This window comes from Schistocerca cancellata, chromosome 6, assembly GCF_023864275.1.
Source record: "Schistocerca cancellata isolate TAMUIC-IGC-003103 chromosome 6, iqSchCanc2.1, whole genome shotgun sequence".
Lineage (NCBI taxonomy): Eukaryota > Metazoa > Arthropoda > Insecta > Orthoptera > Acrididae > Schistocerca > Schistocerca cancellata.
Genome location: NC_064631.1, coordinates 192,553,808 through 192,577,274, shown reverse-complemented (window position 1 = coordinate 192,577,274; position 23,467 = coordinate 192,553,808). Strand labels below are relative to the sequence as shown.

The 23,467-nt window shown below is 42.3% G+C and overlaps 1 protein-coding gene across 1 annotated transcript in view; it reads right to left on the bottom strand.

Annotated features, from left to right (window-relative positions):
• Window positions 1-23,467, bottom strand: part of LOC126190894 (nuclear pore complex protein Nup160 homolog) — a 94,870-nt gene that overhangs the window by 33,668 nt on the left and 37,735 nt on the right. Inside the window, exon 3 of the mRNA XM_049931508.1 lies at window positions 730-2,097. Coding sequence (XP_049787465.1) covers window positions 730-2,097 — 1,368 coding nt within the window. The remainder of the gene's footprint in view (window positions 1-729; window positions 2,098-23,467) is intronic.

Below are 23,467 nucleotides of genomic sequence, written 5' to 3'. Positions count from 1 at the left end.
CACTCCATTCTAAACAAAACAAAACTTTTGACTTGGAAATTAGATATCATTACACATATAATATATTCTGCATTTATAGCTACTCACTCACTGTTATGTAAGTAACAAATTTCAGGTTGTTGCAATAAATCACAAAAAGAAAGAACATAAATACTTTGAAATCAGTATTACAAAAAAAAATGAACTATGAAATACAAAAGCCAGAATGATTACAATATCTTTCATCATGAAAGAAATATCTGATGTTTAGCTGCAGTGGGGCACTGAGTTAACTCAACGGCAACAGATGAAAATTTGTGCTCGACCAGGAGTCAAACCAAAATTTCTTGCTTTATGTGAGCTGTCAAACAGCCTCAGCTATCCAAGCGTGCCCAGTCCAACCAAAACCCCCAAAAGTCACTTACTACATAGCAGCACCTCCTATCCATTAATCCACTTGCTTGCAGCCTAACCACACTCTCTCAAGGGTTCAGATACTGGTGTGCATCCACACTGAAATATTGTAATACCCCACTGCAGCTAAATGTTGGATATTTATTTCGGCATGTACTGAATACACCTGCTGACTGAGTCAATGGTGTTTATTCTTTTGGATATGCATGTCTGAAAAAACAGACACCATCCATACAGAACTCTACATCTGAGTTTACTGTTACAAAACACTACCAGCTTTAAGGAATAATTCTACTAGGAGGAATTAAAAAATAAAATAAAAGGAATGTGACAAACCTTGTGTAGCTGTGTGTCATCTTGCCCTTCATATTTTTCACACAAAGTTTCCAATAGGCCCCAAGCAAGATTTACTATATTGTGCTCACTGACCACAATGTTTGACACACCATTTTCATGTAACCACTGCCAAGCATAATCCAAGTCCTCAGTGGTGTAACGCCGCAATGTTGACAGTGAAATACAGGTCATGGTGAGTGCCTCAAATACTGATTGCATGGAGAGAGAAAAAATATCACACAGTTCAAGTGCTAATTCATATAACCCAACACTAGTTAGCACTGCCACAAAGTCATTTACTCCCAAACCAGGCGCCATGTTGGAGTATTCTCTGGGACAGAATTTCATCAGTCTTATTTTTGCCATAACTACCTTGTATTCCTTACGCACTTCATTAACAGTTAACAGCTGTACTTTATCTTTCCTTTCACATTTTAACATTTCCTCATCTTTCATCTCTTCTTCGACACCTTTTTCCAGTTCTTCTTCAAGTTCCCTCTCAAATTCCTCCATAACAGCTACAGCTCTCCTGCACCTCTCCTCCTTGGTAAGCCTTTCTTTTACATCTCCCACAATTTCCACATCTTTGTCATTTTCCTGTTCTTGTTGAGGCACCTCATTTACCTTCCTCTGCTGATCACACACATCTTCCTGCAGTTTCACCTCAATGGTATCATCTATAGTTTCTTCTTTCAATTCTTCATGTGACTCTTCGAGTTGTACTTCATGTTCCTGTTCTTCACCAAGTGCCTCTTCTAGTTCATCTAATTCTGTGTCCAATAATTCATTTCCCATTGGGACTTTTTCAATAGGCTTCACAACCCACGCCACATCTTCATCAAGAAGTGAGAGGATATTAATTGCAGCTAAATAGCAGTGACTTTGTGTTTCTATAGTTGAGAGAGTTCCATCTCCTTCACGTCCTAGGCGAAATCCTTGTTCATACATTACTTTGGCTGCATCCCATAGCTGCCCCCTTTTGATGAAGAAGGAATACATGAAGTTGTAGTATGGAGAATCCTGTAAATCCATAGTTCGTGCTCTTGACAAGAGAATACTCTCAAATTCTGAGTACATATCCTGGCAAGGAAACTCCAGAAGATAATCAAAATGATTTCTTTCTGTCAAAGTGACGATAGCTTGTCGCATACAATCATGACGACATACAGAAACTGGCATTTGTGGAAGTATATAAAATGCTTCAACATAATGTCCCAGTTTCATGTGTTGTAAAAATATTATAGACTGAAATGTACATATGTCTTCATTTGTTTTAGCTTTGCTAAGACCAATTGTAGCTAAGTTTATCACACTATCCCAATGCTTTTCCATCTCAAACTTCTTAATCAGATTTAAGTAGTACTGCACCTGTGGAAAAAAAGAACAGTAAGAAATTAGTATGTTCATTACAGAAAAAAGAAAATCCTAAACAAACCCTTCTCCCTTCAGACACGCTTTTGTGTGTCTACTCCTGCTAGTGTAAACAGAGTGTACAATCATACAAAAGTATTACCATAGAGGCACAAGGTGGATATAATATGACATTATCAAGAAATAAAGGCAAAAGGAAGCATTTTACTTATCAGACAATGAACAGAATCAGAGGGCTCTTGCCAAGTGGATGTGATCATCTGATGTGTTATTAAGATCTGCAACCCACGTTGCTTATACGGAGTCTTATGATTGATTAAAAAATCTGTCTGTTCTTGTCACCCCAGGCTAAGGAGATCCCTCAATTTATTCAAGGACTTCCTGAATATAAAAGGGAGATAATTTGCCTTTTTTCCTTCTCCTTTGTGATAATAAGCATAAAAAATTTTTACACATTAATTATTACGTATTACTCGGTAGTTTCTGTGTAGACAAAACTTCAATGGTTTGTGTGTGAGTTTAAACCAGTGGTCCATTTTAGGAAAATAAAATTGGAATGCAGCCGGAGCTCCAGAGAGTGCAAGTTATTAACTGTTCTGCATCAACTGACAACCAACTCATCAGTACACTGCTCACTGTATAGTTAAGGCCAATTTTACAGAGGTTTTCACCATCCTTCAGATCCAGGTCTAGCAAGATGCATTCCCATTCTGTAAAATACTACTTTCAGAACTAATCTTTCTTCCTCATGGAGGCAGTGGAATAGGCTGAGAAAGGTTACAAAGGAAGAGCAGGATGACAGGGACCTACACAATGAGAAGATGAGGTGAGACAAAGATCTTTGTCTCCTATCTTCCTAGGTCTGACAAGAGAACATTCTCAAGTGTCAATAAACAATCTTAATGAAACTTGGCATATGTGTGAAGAGGGATCAAAATAATCCAATACATATTTCTTTCTTTCTTTCTTGTGCCCAATATCACTTTTCAGAGTTAAAACACATCCTGAAAGGTAATATGGAATTTTAGGTTTGGAGGAAACATCTTCAAAACGATGAAATATAAAAAAATGTTTCTCATATAAAAGATGATACATAATTAACATTCTTAAAAACTGTATAATCAAATTTCCAACCACCATTAATTAATTCTGAAAAACGAACACTTTTGTTACAACATAAATTAAAGAAGTTTTCAAGTTACATACATCCATATGCAATAAAGTTGGCTTTCTGAACTAGCATTTTTGGAAAATACACTGTACACAATGTGTTGTCAGTGTATTTTCAACATACATTAGAGACTCAATTATACGGACCTCAGTTATATGGATTCGTGATTATCTGGATCAACACCCAAAAGCAAATATCTTTGGCACTATCCGCTCAAATAATCTCTGTCTCTAAGTTTCACTATTGTTTGATTATAATAGAAGGAAACATTCCACGTAGGAAAAATATACCTAAAAACAAAGATGATGTGACTTACCAAATGAAAGTGCTGGCAGGTCGACAGACACACAAACGAACACAAACATACACACAAAATTCAAGCTTTCGCAACAAACTGTTGCCTCATCAGGAAAGAGGGAAGGAGAGGGAAAGACGAAAGGATGTGGGTTTTAAGGGAGAGGGTAAGGAGTCATTCCAGTCCCGGGAGCGGAAAGACTTACCTTAAGGGGAAAAAGGGACGGGTATACAATCGCACACACACACATATCCATCCACAAATATACAGACACAAGCAGACATATTTAAAGACAAAGAGTTTGGGCAGAGATGTCAGTCGAGGCAGAAGTGCAGAGGCAAAGATGTTGTTGAATGACAGGTGAGGTATGAGTGGCGGCAACTTGAAATTAGCGGAGATTGAGGCCTGGTGGATAACGGGAAGAGAGGATATATTGAAGAGCAAGTTCCCATCTCCGGAGTTCGGATAGGTTGGTGTTGGTGGGAAGTATCCAGATAACCCGGACGGTGTAACACTGCGCCAAGATGTGCTGGCCGTGCACCAAGGCATGTTCAGCCACAGGGTGATCCTCATTACCAACAAACACTGTCTGCCTGTGTCCATTCATGCGAATGGACAGTTTGTTGCTGGTCATTCCCACATAGAATGCATCACAGTGCAGGCAGGTCAGTTGGTAGATCACGTGGGTGCTTTCACACATGGCTCTGCCTTTGATTGTGTACACCTTCCGGGTTACAGGACTGGAGTAGGTGGTGGTGGGAGGGTGCATGGGACAGGTTTTACACCGGGGGCGGTTACAAGGGTAGGAGCCAGAGGGTAGGGTAGGTGGTTTGGGGATTTCATAGGGATGAACTAAGAGGTTACGAAGGTTAGGTAGACGGCGGAAAGACACTCTTGGTGGAGTGGGGAGGATTTCATGAAGGATGGATCTCATTTCAGGGCAGGATTTGAGGAAGTCTTATCCCTGCTGGAGAGCCACATTCAGAATCTGATCCAGTCCCGGAAAGTATCCTGTCACAAGTGGGGCACTTTTGTGGTTCTTCTGTGGGAGGTTCTGGGTTTGAGAGGATGAGGAAGTGGCTCTGGTTATTTGCTTCTGTACCAGGTGGGGAGGGTAGTTGCGGGATGCGAAAGCTGTTGTCAGGTTGTTGGTGTAATGCTTCAGGGATTCCGGGCTGGAGCAGATTCGTTTGCCACGAAGACCTAAGCTGTAGGGAAGGGACCGTTTGATGTGGAATGGGTGGCAGCTGTCGTAATGGAGGTACTGTTGCTTGTTGGTGGGTTTGATGTGGACGGACGTGTGAAGCTGGCCATTGGACAGGTGAAGGTCAACATCAAGGAAAGTGGCATGGGATTTGGAGTAGGACCAGGTGAATCTGATGGAACCAAAGGAGTTGAGGTTGGAGAGGAAATTCTGGAGTTCTTCTTCACTGTGGGTCCAGATCATGAAGATGTCATCAATAAATCTGTACCAAACTTTGGGTTGGCAGACCTGGGTCACCAAGAAGGCTTCCTCTAAGCGACCCATGAATAAGTTGGCGTACGAAGGGGCCATCCTGGTACCCATGGCTGTTCCCTTTAATTGTTGGTATGTCTGGTCTTCAAAAGTGAAGAAGTTGTGGGTCAGGATGAAGTTGGCCAAGGTAATGAGGAAAGAGGTTTTAGGTAGGGTGGCAGGTGATCGGCGTGAAAGGAAGTGCTCCATCGCAGCGAGGCCCTGGACGTGCGGGATATTTGTGTATAAGGAAGTGGCATCAATGGTTACAAGGATGGTTTCTGGGGGTAACGGATTGGGTAAGGCTTCCAGGCGTTCGAGAAAGTGGTTGGTGTCTTTGATGAAGGAGACTGCATGTAATGGGTTGACGGTGTTGATCTACATAGGCAGAGATACGTTCTGTGGGGGCTTGGTAACCAGCTACAATGGGGCGGCCGGGATGATTGGGTTTGTGAATTTTAGGAAGAAGGTAGAAGGTAGGGGTGCGGGGTGTCGGTGGGGTCAGGAGGTTGATGGAGTCAGGTGAAAGGTTTTGTAGGGGGCCTAAGGTTCTGAGGATTCCTTGAAGCTCTGCCTGGACATCAGGAATGGGATTACCTTGGCAAACTTTGTATGTGGTATTGTCTGAAAGCTGACGCAGTCCCTCAGCCACGTACTCCCGACGATCAAGTACCACGGTCGTGGAGCCCTTGTCCGCCGGAAGAATGACGATGGACCGGTCAGCCTTCAGATCACGGATAGCCTGGGCTTCAGCAGTGGTGATGTTGGGAGTAGGATTAAGGTTTTTTAAGAAGGATTGAGAGGCAAGGCTGGAAGTCAGAAATTCCTGAAAGGTTTGGAGAGGGTGATTTTGAGGAAGAGGAGGTGGGTCCCGCTGTGACGGAGGACGGAACTGTTCCAGGCAGGGTTCAATTTGGATAGTGTCTTGGGGAGTTGGATCATTAGGGGTAGGATTAGGATCATTTTTCTTCGTGGCAAAGTGATACTTCCAGCAGAGAGTACGAGTGTAGGACAGTAAATCTTTGACGAGGGCTGTTTGGTTGAATCTGGGAGAGGGGCTGAAGGTGAGGCCTTTGGATAGGACAGAGGTTTCGGATTGGGAGAGAGGTTTGGATGAAAGGTTAACTACTGAATTAGGGTGTTGTGGTACCAGATTGTGTTGATTGGAATTTTGAGGTTTTGGAGGGAGTGGAGCTGGAAGTGGGAGATTGAGTAGATGGGAGAGACTGGGTTTGTGTGCAATGAGAGGTGGTTGAGGTTTGCTGGAAAGGTTGTGAAGGGCGAGTGAGTTGCCTTTCCGGAGGTGGGAAACCAGGAGATTGGATAGTTTTTTGAGGTGAAGGGTGGCATGCTGTTCTAATTTGCGGTTGGCCTGTAGGAGGATGCTCTGAACCGCCGGTGTGGATGTGGGAGAGGAAAGATCGAGGACTTTTATTAAGGATAGGAGTTGACGGGTGTGTTCATTGGCTGAGTTGATGTGTAGATGAAGGATTAGGTGGGTGAGGGCAATGGATTGTTCAGTTTGGAACTGGTATAGGGACTGATGGAAAGAGGGGTTGCAGCCAGAGATGGGAACTTTAAGTGTGAGGCCTTTGGGGGTAATGCCAAATGTCAGACAAGCCTGAGAAAATAAAATATGCGAGCGTAATCTGGCTAGGGTGAAGGCATGTTTGCGGAGGGAATGTAAATAAAACTTAATGGGGTCGTTGTGGGGGTGTTGTGAGGGCGACATGGTATTAGAAGGTGGAAAGCTTAACATGAGGTTGAAATGAAAATGAAAGATAGAAATATATGGGGAGAGATAAAGGTGAACTAGAAAGCAACTGGAGATCTGGTATAAAAAAAGGCGAAAAAGTGTTGGTTAAGTTGATCCTGTGGTGAACTAGGGTTGGTAGACAGCGATGTGCATAAAGGTTAGGTGGTTGTGTTGCCGCTAAATCACGTTAAAGGACGGAGAAATTCGGGAAAATTTCGAAAAAACGTATTAAAAGGAGTGGTGTTGTGGTGTTTCAGAAATTTCTGACTTCCAGCCTTGCCTCTCAATCCTTCTCAAAAAACCTTAATCCTACTCCCAACATCACCACTCCCAGATTCAACCAAACAGCCCTCGTCAAAGATTTACTGTCCTACACTCGTACTCTCTACTGGAAGTATCACTTTGCCACGAAGAAAAATGATCCTAATCCTACCCCTAATGATCCAACTCCCCAAGACACTATCCAAATTGAACCCTGCCTGGAACAGTTCCGTCCTCTGTCACAGCGGGACCCACCTCCTCTTCCTCAAAATCACCCTCTCCAAACCTTCCAGGAATTTCTGACTTCCAGCCTTGCCTCACTAATCCTACTCCCAACATCACCACTGCTGAAGCCCAGGCTATCCGTGATCTGAAGGCTGACCGTCCATCGTCATTCTTCTGGCGGACAAGGGCTCCACGACCGTGGTACTTGATCGTCGGGAGTACGTGGCTGAGGGACTGCGTCAGCTTTCAGACAATACCACATACAAAGTTTGCCAAGGTAATCCCATTCCTGATGTCCAGGCAGAGCTTCAAGGAATCCTCAGAACCTTAGGCCCCCTACAAAACCTTTCACCTGACTCCATCAACCTCCTGACCCCACCGACACCCCGCACCCCTACCTTCTATCTTCTTCCTAAAATTCACAAACCCAATCATCCCGGCCGCCCCATTGTAGCTGGTTACCAAGCCCCCACAGAACGTATCTCTGCCTATGTAGATCAACACCGTCAACCCATTACATGCAGTCTCCTTCATCAAAGACACCAACCACTTTCTCGAACGCCTGGAAGCCTTACCCAATCCGTTACCCCCAGAAACCATCCTTGTAACCATTGATGCCACTTCCTTATACACAAATATCCCGCACGTCCAGGGCCTCGCTGCGATGGAGCACTTCCTTTCACGCCGATCACCTGCCACCCTACCTAAAACCTCTTTCCTCATTACCTTGGCCAACTTCATCCTGACCCACAACTTCTTCACTTTTGAAGACCAGACATACCAACAATTAAAGGGAACAGCCATGGGTACCAGGATGGCCCCTTCGTACGCCAACCTATTCTTGGGTCGCTTAGAGGAAGCCTTCTTGGTGACCCAGGCCTGCCAACCCAAAGTTTGGTACAGATTTATTGATGACATCTTCATGATCTGGACCCACAGTGAAGAAGAACTCCAGAATTTCCTCTCCAACCTCAACTCCTTTGGTTCCATCAGATTCACCTGGCCCTACTCCAAATCCCATGCCGCTTTCCTTGATGTTGACCTTCACCTGTCCAATGGCCAGCTTCACACGTCCGTCCACATCAAACCCACCAACAAGCAACAGTACCTCCATTACGACAGCTGCCACCCATTCCACATCAAACGGTCCCTTCCCTACAGCCTAGGTCTTCGTGGCAAACGAATCTGCTCCAGCCCGGAATCCCTGAAGCATTACACCAACAAACTGACAACAGCTTTCGCATCCCGCAACTACCCTCCCCACCTGGTACAGAAGCAAATAACCAGAGCCACTTCCTCATCCTCTCAAACCCAGAACCTCCCACAGAAGAACCACAAAAGTGCCCCACTTGTGACAGGATACTTTCCGGGACTGGATCGGATTCTGAATGTGGCTCTCCAGCAGGGATAAGACTTCCTCAAATCCTGCCCTGAAATGAGATCCATCCTTCATGAAATCCTCCCCACTCCACCAAGAGTGTCTTTCCGCCGTCTACCTAACCTTCGTAACCTCTTCGTTCATCCCTATGAAATCCCCAAACCACCTACCCTACCCTCTGGCTCCTACCCTTGTAACCGCCCCCGGTGTAAAACCTGTCCCATGCACCCTCCCACCACCACCTACTCCAGTCCTGTAACCCGGAAGGTGTACACAATCAAAGGCAGAGCCATGTGTGAAAGCACCCACGTGATCTACCAACTGACCTGCCTGCACTGTGATGCATTCTATGTGGGAATGACCAGCAACAAACTGTCCATTCGCATGAATGGACACAGGCAGACAGTGTTTGTTGGTAATGAGGATCACCCTGTGGCTGAACATGCCTTGGTGCACGGCCAGCACATCTTGGCGCAGTGTTACACCGTCCGGGTTATCTGGATACTTCCCACCAACACCAACCTATCCGAACTCCGGAGATGGGAACTTGCTCTTCAATATATCCTCTCTTCCCGTTATCCACCAGGCCTCAATCTCCGCTAATTTCAAGTTGCCGCCACTCATACCTCACCTGTCATTCAACAACATCTTTGCCTCTGCACTTCTGCCTCGACTGACATCTCTGCCCAAACTCTTTGTCTTTAAATATGTCTGCTTGTGTCTGTATATGTGTGGATGGATATGTGTGTGTGTGTGTGTGCGCGATTGTATACCCATCCCTTTTTCCCCCCTAAGGTAAGTCTTTCCGCTCCCGGGACTGGAATGACTCCTTACCCTCTCCCTTAAAACCCACATCCTTTCGTCTTTCCCTCTCCTTCCCTCTTTCCTGATGAGGCAACAGTTTGTTGCGAAAGCTTGAATTTTGTGTGTATGTTTGTATTTGTTTGTGTGTCTGTCGACCTGCCAGCACTTTCATTGGTAAGTCACATCATCCTTGTTTTTAGGTATATTTTCACTATTGTTTGAGTTAGATGATGCAGGTTACATTATTGTTTGGGTTAGACAGTTGGCAATTGTTACACTGCTGCGCTGTGTCACATCTGTCCTTAAAAATGTCAAAGAGCAAGAGAGTGGTGTTACTGCTTAAAAATAAAATGGTATGAAAGAGTAGCTTAGTCATGGTGGTAATGACGACAGTTTCAGATCATATTGAATGATGGTATTGTTGCAAATGTACTGCAGGCAAATGAACAGCAGGTAATGCAAAAAGATGAGACAGTAGAAAATGTAGATCCAGAAAATGATGTAGGACCATCTCATCATCTCATCTCACGTGGAAGCATTTCAAGCCCTGGAAACAGCTTTCAAATGCTAAAAAAAAAAAAGAAAAGAAGAAACCAGTGTGAATGTACTACAATTAACCTGAATTTGTGGTGTAGCAGGAATGAATAGAAAAAAATGTTTATGTCTACTAACAGTTGCCAAATATATTAAACAAAATTAAACTACGGAGACTGTCCTATGTGACTTCTGTTAAGTATTTCATTATTATACGAAAATCTCTCTCTTAACTTATCGATGAACAATGATTTTAGATTGATTTTAATAAGTTTAATTTGTTTTTGTTGTTTCGAATAAACACCTGACATTATGTTCAAAAATGTGTTCAAATGTGTGAGAAATCTTATGGGACTTAACAGCTAAGGTCATCAGTCCCTAAGCTTACACACTACTTAACCTAAATTATCCTAAGGACAAACACACACACACCCATGCCCGAGGGAGGACCCGAACCTCCGCCGAGACCAGCCGCGCAGTCCATGACTGCAGCACCTTAGACCACTCGCCTAAATCCACGCGGCCCTAACATTATCTATTAACCCAACACGGAAAACCATAAGACAACACGTGCACCTAAAATATTGCCATACGCAAGTGATATCAAAACATTCATTACTATTCTAGTTATTTATTTTATTTCTGTTTGTTTCATGAGCTGCAGCCATTAGTGTACAATCAATTCTCTTTGTGAACACTTACCGATGTAGTGAAATATGGGAATATGCCTCATACAAATCATGACATTTTAAGGCTCATCAGTGGCAATTTGAAATCTTGCTGAATTTAGATTTATATTGTCTTCTCCATCGTGTATATTACATGAAGAGATTTTGTTCATTTTATGCACATGGTGTTAAAAAACACTATGTTTATGCATTTCCTAACATGTTATCATTATTGCAATTATTTTATCTCATAATAATTAGTTATTTATAATTTGCAATTATAAAACACACATATTTAAATGGTAAACAAAAAAATCTATGAATGTAAAAAAAAAAAAAAAAAAAACATTTAAAATGTAAAACAAACATAGATAAAATAAATAATTGGAATTATAATGAATGTTTCAATATTTTAATTTGGTATGTTGAAAATATTTTGGTAGCACATTGTGTATAGCATATTATCCAAAAATGGTATTTTAAGAAATTGGCTTCAATACACGGATGTATGTGGCTTGAAAGCTTCATTAATTTATGTTGTAATAGAGGTTTTCATCTTTCAAAATTAATGAATGGTGGTGGGGTACTTTGCAAAATTGTAAATTTTTACACAGGCTGATTATACAGTTTTCAAGAATGTTAATTATATATCATCTTTTATATGAGAAACATTTTTATATAACATCGTTTTGAAGATATTCCCTCTAAACCTATAATGCCAAATTATCTTTCAGGATGTGTTTTACCCCTGAAAAGTGACACGGGGAGGGGGGGGGGTTAGGGGGAGGGGTAGCATTGCATTATTTTGGCCCATCTATGCACCTTCCAAGTTTCATCAAGATCATTCATTGACACTTGGAAATGTTCCCTTGTAATTAATCATCAACGCAGTCATGTAAATGTAATACGCATTTACTTCTGAAAAGCATTTAGCTCAGTACAACAACAGTTTTTAATGGAAGTACGATCATATGGATATATAGCTAAATTTGGTATTGGACTGAGGATTTCCTGGTATGAAGGACACACCACGTTATCTTGGACGCAAAGTCATAGCAGATGCAGTAGTAACTTTGGGTGTGTCCTAAGGAAGTATGTTGGGACCCTCACTGTTTATGTTGAATATTAATGACCTTGCAGACAATATTAATACTAATGCTGAACTTTTGAAAATGAAGTAGCTATCTATAATGAAGCACTGTTCGGGGGAGGGGGGGAAAAAAAATTGCACAAATATTCAGTCAAATTTTGATATGATTTCAAAAGTGGGGTAAATTGCATTAAAAGTACGGAAATGTGAAACTGTATACTTGACTAAAAAAAAGAGAAGAAGAAAAGCATAGTATATTATGACAACAACATCGGTCAACTCGCACAAACACTGCAGTATAACCATCTGTCCCTACAAATGATTACACAGTCTCATGTCAAATGTAAAGCAAGTGGCATATTTTGGTTCATTGGCAAGATGCTGTGGAAAATGCAGTAAAAGAAAAAAAAAAATGTCCATCATGCGTCCAGCTTAATGTACTGGTGAAGTGCACAGGGCCTACACCAAATATAACAAACAGGGGATATCTAACATGTATAAAGAAGGGCAGCACATATGAACACTGATTTGTTTGACCCATGGGAAATGAATCCAAAGACACAACAAAAGCCCCTCAACTGACAACACTTGAAGTCGTATCTCTTATACTGTGAAAACCAACTTAGAGGGTTTCACAAACCATTATTAAGTGAGGACTCTAGAAACATATTACAGCCCCATCTGTACTGCTTTCATATAGACTACAAAGACAAGACTAATTAATGGGCCCACAAAGGCATTCTGGCAATCATTCTTACTGCACTTCATATGTGAATAGAATGGGAAGAAGCACTATAACTAATGCCATGGGAAGTACCCTTTTGCTATGTGCTCCACAGTTGTTTGCTGAATAAAGATGAAGAAGTGATTAAAAGTACAGCATAATTTTGCATCTTCATAGTCCCTTTTATACACTGGTACAGGTTTATAGTGTGTCACCAGTTGAATAGCAGTAATATGCGAAAGAGGGAAAATTTTCATGACTCTTTACAGTAGATGTGTACACCTGCTGCGAGAAAGAGAAAGAGAGAGAGAGAGAGAGAGAGAGAGAGAGAGAGAGAGAGAGAGAGATGTGATTACCCGTCAGTAAACAAAGTAATGCACACCCCTTTGCAACGCTTCAGCTACATGGGCCATAGTTAGACTAAATACTCCAGAACAGATCCATACAGCATGGCAAATCATATTTGTAATGTCACTCTCACATTCCTGGATACTAATTCAACATTAAACAACAACCAGAAGGCTAATACAGCAACCAATTCATGTTAGTAAGTACCCACATTTACAGCTTTCTTTGGAGACCAAAATTGTCATGGTTATTATGATAAGTATAAATTGAAGGGAACAGTATGTTTCTGGGCTCTTTATTACAATGTGAGCCCTTGGAAGTTAGAGAGTAAGGCTACTCCTTTCCCCCGTACAATATCTCGCAGCATATCTTTATGGAATGTATTGGGTATTCTTGAGAAGCTTTTGCACTGATTAAACAAATATTCATGATTGACAGCTTGGCATTTCTTAAAATTCTCTCCCCCCCTCCCTTTATTCTTCTTCTTCTTCCAACAAATATCAGTATGACAACTGGCATGGCTGGTTGGTTGGTGAACAGGTACTCTGTCCAGGGACCAGGAAGGAGCTGGGGACCATCAAAGGTAGAAATTGTGATGAGCGGGACATCCCCCATCACTCACCAGAGGTTCCCCACCCGACAATATGCAGTAAACACTATTAACATGGACAGGGTGAGAGAAGCACAGGAAAACAGAGGAAGAATACCAAGTCAGACAGGACACACAAGAAAGGGAAGAAGAGCAAAAGAACAGGTAGGGCAAGTACTGGGGCAGACTGCCAAGCCCCAAAAGCTGCTGCTTGGTCAGGGCAGCAGAGGCAACAGGGTGTCCTGCAAACTCTTAAATGGACCGACAAGATTGAGACACCCTCCCTTAGAGAGAGTGATAAAAACCTCCTTCACGAAGAAACCGTAAAAACAGGTCAACGGCTGAGGCATCATCTGCTAACACGAGGGGTAGCGAGTTAGGAAGTCCACTGCATGCTAACGGGCACCAAAGTGACAATGGGGCAGATCCTCGTGACGGAGGAGATGAACATGACTCAGCCAAGTATGGCTGATATGGAGCAGGCACAGGACAATGGAGCCCTTATGATAAGACTCACATGGAGGACCCCCACAAATTTGTGGTCTCCATTATCATCCGTAGTTTGTTCAGCAACATCAAACTACGCCATTTCGTACTCCAAATTCTTAGAACATGACAGCATAACACCAACTGAAGGTCCGGTGTCGGAATAACTATCTCAAGAGGCAGCTTGCTGGTAGCTAGCTTGGCCAACATGTCAGCGAGTCATTCTCCAGGATCCCAAAGTGACCTTGGGTCCAGACAAAAACTACCAAGCATCCACATCACTCGAGGGCAAAAAGGGAATCCCGGATAATCAGAAACAAGGGATGGCGAGGTTCATACAGGTCAAGAGCTCGTAAATTGCTCAATCAGTCACTACGGATCACGGCAGACTCACTGATGTAGAAATGGATATTTTCAAGAGCACAAGAAGTAGCTACAAACTCTGCAGTGAAAACACTGCCAGCATTCAGGAAGGAGAGGGGTTCATTACATCCCGTACAAACATAAGAAAAGCCAGTGTGACCAGCAACCATTGAGCCATCAGTATAGACTACTTCTGAACACCCAAACACGCTGAGAATGGAGAATAATTGATGGCAGAGAGCCTCATGATAGGCAAAGTCTTTTGGACCTTGTAATAGGCAAAGACACAGCTGTGGACAGGGGATGCACCACAGAGGTGCAGGCCCAGAGAAGAGGTGGGAGAGTTCTGAAAAAAGGGTCTGTATGTGAATCTTAACCCCAGACCTGGGTCGTCATTTTGGGAAGCAGATCTCTGTATCTGGAAAGAGGAGATGGTGCTCCACAGAGCAGGGTATGCATAACACATAAGCAATCAACTATTGTTGGTGCAGAACCTGCAACGGTAGGACCCCTGACTCCACTAGGAGGCTGATATCAGGGCTAGCCCAGAAGGTGTCAGATGCCCGTCATACCCCACAATGGGAAGATGATCCCGAGCCATATGTGAGACTCCCATAACCTAGATGGACTGGACCAATGCTTTGTTGAGCAGTAGCAGAGTAGAGCAGCTCAGCACCTGTTGATATTGCTGAGGCACAGAAGAGCGTTGTGACTGAAAGGTCTGCTTTAGTCGATGAAGATGGGAAAGCCACGTCAACTGGGAGTTCAAAACATTAGTCCCAAAATAGCGATAGGAGTCCACCATATTGAGTGGTTTGCCATCAAGGTACAGATACGAATGTCGATGCACTGCACAGCAACAACAGAAATGAGCAACACAGGTATTGGCAGCCGAAAATTGGAAGCCATGACAGGGTGTGTACGTGGACAAGGAAAAAAAAAATTCCCAGATTTCCTGGAAAAAATAAATTTTCTCCCATCTGAAAAAACACTTTTTCCATGTTAAGTGGTAGTATACTTTCCCTCGGAACTGTAAAAGTTATAAATCCTTTGAATGGCTATGGTTTTATACACCGGCGTAGAATTTCTCAGCACTATAGAAAACGAAACTCAGGAGGGGGGAAAAAACGCGTTTTGGAAAGATCTTTGATGTGTACCAACATGTACACTGCATATTTTCGTACTACGAAAATATAAATGCGCATTCCACCAAACACCACATGTTACTTTCCGAAGCATTGAAATCGAGGTTGCGATCCACTTTTGTAAGCCAGTCACAGCTCATGTCACGTGATCTTGCCACCCGATGACAGCGGATATTCAGAGCATAGGACACGTGATGTAGTCAGCCAACAGGAACTTTGCTTTTAAGTGGCGCGAACACACAAATAGGAAAAGTTAATGGTTTAAATTAATACACACAATGTTGCTACATGAAAAGCAAAGAAATGATAATTAAATCATGACCTTATGCTGTGGGAGGCATTGATATACAACATTGGGGACAGTTGAAAATGTGTGCCCCGACCGGGACTCGAACCCAGGATCTCCTGCTTACATGGCAGATGCTCTATCCATATGAGCCACCGAAGGCACAGAGGACGCTCCCCGTGAGACCCACATTCCCAACATGTGCAAAATAACAGATACCATCTCCATATACATAGTCAGGGCTAACCGGCCACTGACCTCCTCCTCCTGTGCGGATGCACACGCATTGCCCAAACTCTTACGGGACTCTGTCAGATTGTCTACTATGAGTAATGAGTGTAGTGGGAAGGGTCACTATGAATGTAGTGTGTGGACATTAAGTTGGGAATGTGGGTCTCACGGTGAGCACGCAAGGGATAAATCCCTGCAGTCGTACTATCCTTCGTGCCCTTGGTGGCTCAGATGGATAGAGCATCTGCCATGTAAGCAGGAGATCCAGGGTTTGAGTCCCGGTCGGGACACACATTTTCAACTGTCCCCGTTAATATATATAAACGCCTGCCGACAGCGTAGGGTCTTGATTTACTTATCATTTCCTTCTACAGCGCTGCATGGTCACCAATGGTATCTGTTCTTTCGGACATGTCCGAAAGAACAGATACCATCTCCATTTAGAATGAAAAGCAAAGTTTTCGTGTATAATATTGGTCTCTTAAGATTTGTGGTGATGTAGAACCACTGGTTCATCCCACAATAATATTGCTACCCTACTACAGTGAGAACAACTGTATCTTTACCAGATCAGTTCTCTGTAGTACATACTCTATGCTACACGCATTGTGTATATGCTGCGAGAATAAAAGTATTCATAGTATGTGATGGGAGTGCGAGTTATTATTTATCATCGTAATTACTACACCGCTCTCCACTGCCTGTAGATTAAGAAGCTCCAAGAGACGCTAAGCTTTCACACATAATGTTGATCTCTTTTGCAGGGCTCGAAATTCTTCTTAATAGCTTGTCCTCAAAGAGTAGATTTTTAAATGAGAGTCAAACGCTCTGTGATTTAAGAAATCAGTTTCAGTAGTTGCCAGAGAGCGCCAGATAACAGGCGTCACCATTCTTGCACAGCTACAATGACGTAGGAAGCCCATATGTTTGTACGTGTAAGAGATTTAAAGATCTTACATTGTGCCATAAAAGAAACAAGACATCAGAGGATACTCCAAGAGCATTGGAATTTCGTGAACCATATTACAACGCATAATTCGGCTTATAGTGCACATTCGCATGTCCAGATTTCCAATGAAGTAAGCCTCGACCTGACATTAAGCTTTCAGTGCAAGTTTTCTTGGACTACTAGTACTGTATTATCTCATGTTTCGTTCTTTATTATGGCATAATGCCATACATGCTAGAACACGAAAACATGCACGTGAAATGCAGCGAACAGTTGAAACTAGCCAGTAGCATGGAAATAAACACTTCGTTTCAAATAAATTGACTGCCTCATCAGAAAAGATTAATAAAAGCCAAATCTCCTTAGCAAACAGACAAAAATAACTTCATTGTTCTGAAAGACGATTAATGCTTGGCTGTCAGAAATGTGCAAATAAAATAAGATCTGAAACTAATAACATTTTAACCCTCCATAATTATGTGAATGTATTTTAATTCACTTGATAGATCCCGGCCACAGAAATCCTTTTGTTTTCATTTGACATGAGAGCAGTAAACAAAGAGGTAACCGCAAAATCATGGGTCATGTGGAGACTACCCACCTCCCCACTACAACTCGGACTGCTCCGCGCATCTGCCCCAGATCTAAGATATTTCCAAACCCCCGACCCAAGCGGTTGAGATAGAATGCCAAAAATTTTAAAAATCAACTTTTCAAAAATGTTCATATTGTAACGCACATCTTTCTGAACAGACTCATACATAAAACACACATGTTTGAGGAAATGTAAGACATGATATTTGGCCTTCAGCATGCCAAAGTGCAGTGCCACGCCTCTTCACACAGCGTTCTTCTATTGCACGTCACTGTATTTCGCTCTGTGGAATTCAAACATGTATATTTTGTAATGGATGTCATCAAACTATATTCATGACAATGGGAATTAAAATGTCCTGTGGTGCCTCTCCTGCTCCCAGTCGGCCTGTCACTCTTAAAAAAGGAAAAGTAAATACAAATAGTACGCAAGCCTGGTGTAATTTCTAGATCTGATTATGTCTATTTTGTCACTGTCTGCTAGATGAAACAAAATAAGCCTGTCTAATATTGCAACAGCTGTAACATACACCAAATAAATGAGACTATTTGGCACATTTTTATAGCCTGACAGAATGTAATTCACGAAGTACCAATATCAGATGCCTATTAGGCATACTAATATCAAAAAATTTAATGTTAGGAAATAGTTTCACATTTCATTCATAAGCTCCAGCTTCTCAGGCACAAGATCGAAAAATAGTAGTACGAAATTTTTGTGTAAATTTGGAATCATCATATCCTTCCATAATTTGTGTGATGTCCCTGTTTCTTCTCCTTCCTCATTCCAATGAACAATTCTGTCATCACTAATTCTGTTAACTATTCCTGCCAGTGTTAAGACTCGTTCTCTGGTTAGCTTCACTCCCCCTGCCACAATCAGCAGTTTAGTTATCCTGAATTTATTCTCTGCTTAGGCATTATTACATGTCCGTACAACATGTTTTACGCACTACTCCCAGAATTGAACTTAAGTGGCTGCTAGCTGGGGACTGTACACTAGTTAAGTGTAGTGATCTGGCCAAAACTTTTCTGTTAAAATTTCATTTTCTTGGACACACCTAGTAGATAATGTGTAATCTTTCTTAACTGTTATTCCTGTTCGTTGTTTATTTGCACTCTGGTAGTCTTAAATCTACGGATTTCGCTAGTAATTATAACAAAGCTGATCATTCGCAAACCTCGTCAACCACATAACAAACAGTGATTGGCATTCGCCCGTTTGGCTTTATTCCGCTCAGCTCGTATAGCCCTGTCCCGTTTTGCCTGCAGGATAAAGTTTATTTCTAGATGCGACAGAGATTCCTCTGGCAGAAACATCACATACACTATGCATGCATTCAAAAATCCACTTATTATTCATTCAGAAATCAACTTGGAATACATTCAAAAATGTTAAGAAATCAACAGCGATACATTTCAAAATCATATGAATAATCCATAGACCAACGTGCGCTGGATGCTACATGCTTTGTGAAACAAGGTTTTTTCCATTAAGAATATGAATTTGTCCCCCCCCCCCCCTCCCCTTCCCCGAAATTGCTGCCCGGGGCAGACATTCCAGTTTGCCCCCCCCCCCCCCCCCCCCAAGGCCCCTAGATCCGGGCTTGGTGCGCGTGAGTGAATCTGGCAGCTTGGGCGCGCCAGTAAAATTTTTACGGGTAGTACGTGGCTGCTTGCTGCTACTGCTTATACAGCTAACAGCCATACATCAGTAGTCAGAAGCAGGTGAAAGTACTACTCATACACGACTCAACTGCGCATGCGCATGAGCCCGCTCGCAACTGCTCAAACAAATGTAATGTAAACAATTGTGACGTCATGCTCATCGGAGGCAATCTGTTGTTATAAAGCATTGCATAGTCTTCCTAAAGCCTTTGACACATTTTGTTGGTGGCAGACGCTTGTATGAGCACTGTGTTTTGTTGTTGTATGTGGCGTATTTCCTTTGCAACTGAAGTTTTACTTTTGTAATTTCTCTCGTTCATGCTATATTGCTGCAGTATTATTCTGTAGTAATGAGGTACAGTAATATCCTTTGTTAAGAGTATTTAAGGGTTAGTTTCTTACTGTGATTAAGCGTTAGTTTATTTTCTACAAGCCATGAACTTTTGTCATGAACTGCACTGTTTGAAACTGAGCCAGTGTTGCACTCAGCATCCTTTACTATCAAGCTAGTATCATCAGCAAACACAAATATTTTAGAATTACCCGTAATACTAGAGTGCATATCATTTATATAAATAAGGAACAGGAGTTCTCCCAATACTGGTCCCCGGGGCACCCCCCCCCCCCCCCCCCCCAATTTGACCGTACCCCACTCAGATCCCAAATCATAGCCGTTCTCAACACTGTGAATAATGACCTTTTGCTGTCTGTTGTTAAAGTAAAAGGTGAACCAATTGTGAGCGACTCCCCGTATTCCATAATGGTCCAACTTCCGGCGTAATATTTTGTGATCAACACAATGAAACGCCTTAGTTAAATAAAAAAAAATATTCGTAGCATTCAAAACTTTTTGTTTAATTCATCCAGTACCTCATAGAGAAGAGAGAATATAACATTTTCAGTTGTTAAACGACTTCTAAAGCCGAGCTGTACTTTTGATAGCATATTGTGTGATATAAAATGATCAATTATCCTTTCATACACAGCCTTTTCAATCACTTTAGCAAATACTGATGGCATAAAAATTGTCTGCATTATTCCTTTCTCCCTTTTACAACTGAGTACTTCAGACGTTCAGGAAACTGACCTTTCTTAAAGGAAAAATTGCAAATACGGCTAAGTACCACACTAACATGTGCAGCACAGTACTTTAATATTCTGCTAGGCACTCTATCATATCCATGAGAGTCCTTAGTCTTCAATGATTTAATTATTGACTCAGTCTTCACCTTGTCAGGATCACAGAGGATTATCTCGGACATCAATATTGGAAAGGCATTTGCCAAGAGTGTTATATGATTCCCTGTGGAAACTAAATTTTTATTTAATTTACCAGCAATTCTCAGAAAATAATTGTTAAATACTTTACATATATCTGACTTATCAGTAACAGAAATATTTTTACTACAAACTGATTTTATAATGTCAGCTTTGTGCTGCTGACCAGACAATTCCTTCACAACCGGCCATTACTGTTTTAGTTTTATCCTGTGAATTAGCTATTTTATTTGCATACCATGTACTCTTTGCCTTCCTAATAAGCTACTGTAGCTTGATTGTCACTACTTGTAACATTTTCTACTGGTAACGTTTTGATATAATTCCCGCTTTGTTCTACACGATATCCTTATCCTACTAGTCAGCTACCCAGGCTGCCTTTTACTGTTAGTACCCTGTTTAGAAATTTCTATTGGAAAGCAACTCTCAAAGAGCATGAGAAATGTGTTATTCTGTTCAATCCAAGCTGATCTCTCTCCTCCCACTTTCATACAGCTCACACTTCCATGTTATATTTCCCTTTTTCTCCAAATAATCTGTTTTGCTACTCCTCTGTTCTCCAGGGCTTTCCACACTTGGCTTCTACATACACTATCATACACTTTTTCAATGTCCAGGAAGGTCATTAGTAGATCTATTCCATATTCATAGTGCTGTTCCTGCAGTTGTCTTACAGCAAAAATTAGATCCACCGCAGACCTTCCTGTTCTGAAGCCATGTTGCTCTTCTCTCATTCTTCCTTCTAATTTTGCCCGATTTCGTACTTCCAAAATTTTGTCAAAAACCTTTGCACAATTACTCTGTCAATGTTATACCCTGATAGTTCTTGTGCTCTTTCTATTTCCCTTCTTAAAGATCGGGACAATTATTCCCTTCTTCCAGTCTTCTGGGATCATCTGTCTCCACACAATTTTCATTACTCAATATAACCATTGTATCCCCACCTCTCCTGCTGCTCTCACCATCTCTACACTTAGCTCATCCAGACCTGGTGACTTCCCTCCGTTCATCTTGCCCAATGCCTCTTCCACTTCACCCCATGTAAGGTTTTTTTCTGTTTGCTGTTCCTCCTCTTTTTTCTCCTCGGCTTTTTCCTCCTCATACAGGTCTCCATTCGGGTTCAGGAGCTCTTGAAACTACTCCTTCCACATTTTCTTGAGTACCTCCTTATTCTCTACATCTTGTACACTGTTGTTCAACATAGAGCATAATCTATCGTACCATTCTTCCTCTTACTTTTAATTGTTGTGGATTGGCAAGACAGCCAATCCACTATGAGGAAGCCGAAAGGCACGCTTGTTTAAGCTCACGCAGGCTGGCGTGAGGTCTGGAACAGGACACGGAAATGAGAATAGCCGAAAACGTACGTAGCTGCTGGAATACTTAACTTTAATCCATAATTGGTGAACATCGCTCGTGGCGGTACATGTTTTACAGCATCAAAAGTAACTGGTAATAGCGCCTTGATAGGTCGTAGCAAATGACGTAGCTGAAGGCTATGCTAACTATCGTCTCGGCAAATGAGAGCGTAATTTGTCAGTGAACCATCGCTAGCAAAGTCGGCTGTCTAACTGGGGCGAATGCTAGGAAGTGTCTCTAGACCTGCCGTGTGGCGGCGCTCGGTCTGCAATCACTGATAGTGGCGACACACGGGTCCGACGTATACAACGGACCGCGGCCGATTTAAAGGCTACCACCTAGCAAGTGTGGTGTCTGGCGGTGACACCACATTAATCATCCCATATAACACCTTTTCTGAACCTTCACTATCCTCCTCCATCATTCTGGTCCACTCTTCCACCCACTTTCTACTTTCCTTTGTCACCACTTTTTTTCTTGCCTGATACTCTTGTCTCTACACTGTTCTCTTCTGGAACCATACCCTAAAGGTTCTATTCTTCCCCTGTACTATATCCTTTGTTTTATCATTCCACCAGGGTGTTTCTTTCCATCTCTTTTTCTGCTTGTCCTCCCATATATTGCTTCAGCCACACTTACTTATGTTCCCTTGAATCTACCCATTCCTCTTCTACCTTTTTTGGTTCATCCTGTGGGATGCTTTCCTTTACTACTTGTAGGTATTGTGGCCTGCTTTCTTCCTCCTTCAACTTCCATACCCTTGTATGTCTTTCCTGGTTTTCTGTTCCTTTATTATCCTTAGTCCCTCTCAGATTCATGACCCACAAACGGTGGTCGCTATCCAAGGCCTCTGATGGTATTACCTTAATGTCAATGATGTTCCTATTAATCTCACAATCTTACAGGAAGTAGTCAACTATCGACTTTCTCTTTAAGTCTTGACTGTACCAGGTAATCTTGTGGCTCTCCCTTTTCCTGAACCAAGAGTTCCCAACCAGCAAGCCATTCCTTTGACAGAACTCCAATAGTCTTTCACCTTCCAGATTTTGGCAGCCCCAACCCTCTGGTCCAAGCACACTTTTGCAGCCTTGTTTTTCTCTTCAAACATTGGAAGTAGATGTGTAAATAAATAAAATAAAAGCGAAGGCAAAAGTTAAAGGTAACAGGTGGAGGCAGTCAAATTTCTGTCGGGCCTCAGAGTAGGATAGATAGTCAAGAGTTTTGAATTTTCCTTTCATTTTTATAGTTCAGCCAATCTGGTGAGTGAGGAGAATGTGGGCCAGAACAGTTCACATACTTGGGCAGTGTGGTGCAAGGGCTCCCCACATGGAGGTGTCGGCCGCAGTCACCAGAAATAGGAGTCATCTCACATCGCAAAGACATGTGACCAAAACAGAAACAGCACATGGGAGATGGGATATAGGGCTTCACATCGCAAGGTAAACCATAACTTTTACTTTTTCCAGAAGGGTGTCGCCCTCAAAAGACAGGGTGAAAGTGCCAGTATTGACACAATCATCCTTTAAACTTCTATGGACTCACCAGATGAAATGAACACCATGGCATGCCAGATTAGTCCTGAGTTCCCCATTAAAGTGAAAAAGAAGGTCTATGTAGCAAATAATGCCCTGTGCCATATTTGAGGGCTGGTGAGGACCAATGATCACCAG